The sequence below is a fragment of the Myotis brandtii genome, unplaced genomic scaffold (genome assembly GCF_000412655.1).
Source record: "Myotis brandtii unplaced genomic scaffold, ASM41265v1 scaffold806, whole genome shotgun sequence".
Taxonomy (NCBI): Eukaryota; Metazoa; Chordata; class Mammalia; order Chiroptera; family Vespertilionidae; genus Myotis; species Myotis brandtii.
In genome coordinates, this window is record NW_005371249.1 from 2,193,503 (window position 1) to 2,198,529 (window position 5,027).

The 5,027-nt window shown below is 41.0% G+C and overlaps 1 protein-coding gene across 1 annotated transcript in view; it reads right to left on the reverse strand.

Annotated features, from left to right (window-relative positions):
• Window positions 1-5,027, reverse strand: part of LOC102246618 (phospholipid-transporting ATPase FetA) — an 82,954-nt gene that overhangs the window by 59,496 nt on the left and 18,431 nt on the right. The window contains exons 4-5 of the mRNA XM_005883994.2: window positions 2,539-2,619; window positions 646-704 (exon numbers count right to left, since the gene is read on the reverse strand). Coding sequence (XP_005884056.1) covers window positions 646-704; window positions 2,539-2,619 — 140 coding nt within the window. The remainder of the gene's footprint in view (window positions 1-645; window positions 705-2,538; window positions 2,620-5,027) is intronic.

The window sequence follows — 5,027 nt, forward strand, 5'->3', positions numbered from 1 at the left end:
TGCACCGGGCCTCTAGTCCTATATAATAAAAGGCTAATATGCAAATTGTCCCCTGGTGAGTTTGACCAGGAGACTGGGAGTTCGATTGCTTGCTATGACATATGCTGACCACCAGGGGGGTGGCACGGAACATGGCAGGCAACCAGTGGCTAAGGCGGGGCGGAGCAAGGAAGGAGGAGGCGGGGAGGCTGGGAGGCAGGGAACCTGATTGCAGGCCAGGCCTAGGGACCCTACCCATGTATGAATTTTGTGCACTGGGCCTCTAGTATCAATATAATGGAAAACTATGCTGCTATTAAATGAATTAGGTAGATCTATCTGTATTATAATAGATGTCTAAATGAAAAAAGAAAATTATGGAACTATGCTTTCATCTGTGTTAGAAAAAGCAACAAGTATTTCTTTTCTAGGAGTTATATATAAAACCCAAAATATTAGATATATTATTCCTGAGCCTAGGTCACTGGATTAATTTTGGTTCTGAGCCTTCACTGCACCAGCCCTCAATGTATAGGAATGTGAAAGAAAGCAGAACCTAAGTTATAGGATCTACATCTACAATGAAGTTCCTGCCCCACCAACAAAGGGGAATATTAGAGGGAAATTTCAGCACCCTTCTGAAATAGTCAGAGACCTGATACTCACTGGATATCCAAACATACTGTTGAATTCCTCATTGTTGGCTTGCAGATATCTCTCTTGTTCTAAGAAAGAGGAAAGAAATGATGAGAAGGATGCTTCTCTGTAGATCAGTCTGGGATGCTGGCTGCTAGTGAAGATTCATTACCTCACACTTTCTTGCTGAGGATATCTGTTTAAAAATGGGATTTTTGTCTCTTTATTCAAAGAATCAAGAAAGCCCTGGCCAGTGTGGCTCCGATGGTTGGAGCATTGTCCTGTGCACTGAAGGACACGTGTTTGATTCTTGGTTAGGGCACATACCCAGGTTGTGGGTTCAATCCCCAGTAGGGGCACTTACAGGAGGCAACCAATTGATGTTTCTTTCTCACACCAATGTTTCTCTCTCTCTCTCTCTCTCTCTCTCTCTCTCTCTCTCTCCCCCACCCCTCTCCCTCTCCTTCTCTCTCTCTAAAATCAATAACAACATATCCCCAGATGAGAATTAAAAAAAAAGAATCAAGAAATACAATCAAAATAAAACCCTCAAGAGTTTCAGTTTTCTGAAGGCAACAGGACAAGGCTGTTATAAACATTCATGTGCAAGTTTTTGTGTGGCCATGTTTTCATTTCTCTTGGGTATATGCCTAGGAGTAGAATTGCCGGGTCATATGACAATTCTATGTTTAATTTTATGAGGAACTGCCAAACAGTTTTTCACAGCAGTTGCATTATTTTATAATTGCATTATTTTACATTCCCTGAACAATGTATGAGGGTTCTCATTTCTCCGCATCCTTGCCAATACTTGTTAGTGCCTGCTTTTTATTCTAACCATCTTAGTGGATGTGAAGTAGCATCTCACTGTATTGCCAGCATGTAACATGGTCATTGGCATTCATTTTGTGATCAATAAATATTTGTTGAATAAATAAGTCTTTATTGATGATTACTACATTCATTTGCCTTGAATTTACTACTCCCTACAATATTCTGCTCTCTACCTATTAATCTGTTCGTAAGAACACCAGGAGAAATTGGTCAGTTCATTTGTTTTCCTCAGCCCTTTCTCCTTTAGCAGCTATGAGAATAGGAGAGAACTGCCTGGTTTTCCATTGGTTGGGACTTCACTGACTTTCTCTTCCTGAATCTAGGGCCTGTGCCTTGGAATGGACTTCTTTCTGTAACTCAGGCCTGTGCCCTTAGAATAGGCTCCTCCAGGAATCAGACAACTGCACAATGACAGAAAGTAAAGAAGATAAGTGTGGCCTTAAATCAGTGACCTGATTTCATTCTCTGCACCTTCTCTATTCCCCAAAAGAAAGCTGAAATATATAATTACATTCTGGCTTGCTTTTTCAAAATTTTATGTTAAAAAATTTACCTTTTCCCATGTCAGGCAGTTTCACTCTGAAAGCTGGCTTGGGTGTGATTACCCCAGTGCCCCTTAGTTCTTGGCTTCACCGAAGGAAAGCATGGAAGTAAATGAAAATACTTCCTGACACCATAGCCATAGCCATTTGCTGTGGCCACAAATAGGCAGCAAAGCTTAACCTTATCTGCCTTGGCAATTTCTTTTCACACTGACCACTTCTTTTTAGCAGGAGGCAGTTGTGAAGGATGGGGAGAGGAAAAGAAACACATGCTTTCCTGGTGAACTTCCAAATGAAAGTACAAAAGATGAGAGATTGTAACTACTCCAGTTAGAATTCTCAGATGTCAAAACAGTAGACCTTATACTAGTAAGTACAAAGTATTTACTTTTGTAAAGCATATTTTCTCTACTGGTCAGCTGTTGTGTAGATTAGTAGTTTGACTGGTAGACTGGCTAGTCTGTTTATCTGTTATATGCAAGCACACATTTTGTAGAGGCAATAATAATGACATGCAGACTTAGATATCTAAGGTGAGTTCACCTACCTCCACCACTTTGTCTTTCCTCACTCCGGCTTTCACATACAGACATTGCAAAGTAGTACCAACTATAATTTGATAGAATTTCTATAAAGGAAATAAAAAGATTTAGAATGAGAATTTCTCATGCCAATAACATTTCACTTAAACATGCTCTTAAGTAACAAGGAACTTGATCTCTGAAATTGAAAATAATCTACCTCTAAGATAGATATGCTAAATTTTAGAATTCATTTCATATGTCCTCAACATAAAGTTATATTTTCAAAGCTTGGGAAACAGATTTCAATTCCTGGCAATTAAGTGTAAACTGATGACCACAATCTGTCAGACAAATTATCTGAACCTTGGAAACAGGTAAAAGAAATCAGGTGATCTTTCAGTGTAATTCTGGGATTACACCTTTGATTAGTTTTCTACTGACTGGACTATACTATAACTCCGTAGGGCAGAGGTTAACTTATATATATATTTATTCAGTAGAGATACAAATATTTAAGTCTGGTGAAAAATATAACTCCAAAGGTTATGATTTATGGACTTTAGGACTTTAATAGTTTTGTGTATAATTCAGTAATCTTATCTTAACATTTCTTTATTAAATTGCCTATAAATGCTTAGCTCCTATATTTTCACTTCAAGAGGTCTTAACATCTTACTTGCTTCCTCATAAATTAATGAGTTTAATAAAATCTTTGATACCTGTTCATTTTATATATATGAGAGTCATGTTCCTTAACCTTTTAAAAGTTATAATTTATCAAATCCCATGAGTTTGCTACACAGAAAAATCCCTTCTTTCTCTCCATCCTTCACCCAATTCAGAAAAGGCCAATAAAGTATATTTTAGTTAATCGATTTTTTTTCAGGTCTCCTAATTCACTAAATGTGGATAAGCCAAGATTAGAAAACTTTACAGGCATTTTCATCTTAATCATCCCAAACAAGATTAGATGGGGGTGGGGGTGGGGGGTGGGAATCACTTGAGGGAAGTGTAAAGTCCAAGTAAAAGGGATTCCCGGGAAACCAAGAGATATTCAACCATCAGAAAACCACAACAAAACTCTGGACAACTATGATCACTTTGGAATGAGAATGAGATTCCAGTTCTGCTCTCTGTGAATCCCAAGTGACTTCATTAAGGATACAGTTGCATCAAATAACTTCAGGAGTCAGGGAGTTAACAGCAGTTAGGTGTGAAACAGCAGAAAACAAAGCGCTGGGTTTTGTGACAAATTGGTGCCTTCTATAAAAGTATCCAAATACGAAAAAGAAAATTAAACACTGTGCAGGCCAAATAAAATTCACTTGTGCTTGTTAGCTACAAGTTTTGTACCCCAACCCAAGGTTCCTATTTCTTCTGTCGATAGAATCGGTGTTCTCCTACCCAATGTCAGTAGTTCTAATATCACCATTCTCTAAGCATCCAGTCTTACTCTTAGCTGCCTATACCCCCTAGGTAGGCTTGGGGTTCCTACTGCTGCTGAGAAAGGAGAGCCAAGGATGGGATGTCCTGAAGTTCTGGATTCTCTCCAATCCCTGCAGGGCCATCAAGCAGTTTTGAGAGGGCAGTCGGGCCAAATCCACACAGTAGCACAGCTTGGAATGTGAAATGGTTAGAAGGCACTAAGCCAGTGGGCACATGAGTAATGACTGTTTGGCTGGAATCAGACACTCACCCCATCTTGTGACATTCTCTGCAGGCACATCACATTACATAGCAGCCGACTGGAAAGTACATTTAATCTCAGAAGAAGGAAGGAAGAATGTGAGGGAAGGAATATAAGAAATGGGATGTGTGTGGGTGGGGAGGGGAAGTAACAGAGGGAAGAGGATTAGGAGCCAGAGAACTGGTTTTATATCAAAGTTGGATACTAAATAATGATAATGTGATTTGGGGTAAGTTACTAACTATTTTATGCCTCAAATTTCATCTAGATAGGTTAACGCCGGAGTTTGCTGCCTCGAACAACCACTTCAAAAATACAACTAAAAGACGGAACGGACATCATCCAGAACCACAGGAAGGCTGGCTGAGTGGAAGTTCTACAACTAGGAGGAAAGAGAAAAGCATACCGAGACTCAGAGGAGGCGCAGTGCTGAAGTGAAATACTAAGGTGCGGAGTGCATGTGGAGCCGGCCAGCGGCGGAGGGCGTGGTTGTTGTTTTCAATCAGGAGGGAGTTTCAGACTCTGAGCTCCAGATCCGGGCGAGTCTCTAGGGACCCAGACTCAAACGGGAGAAGCAGGACTGTCTGGCTACGGTCCCTCCGAGGTTTGCAGCGGTTGCTGGGACAGAGAGGCAGAGCCCCTGGGGACGGACTGAGAGCAGCCATAACTGCTCACTCCGCCCGCCCTGTAGATCCCCTGGGACCCGCCCCGCCCAAGCCCTGCACAGAGCCATTTTCCGGATCACCTCAGGCAAAGGCTAGATTAGCACCTCCCTACAGGACACAAGTTCTTCCACTGCAGACACAGCTGATTAACACAGCCAGT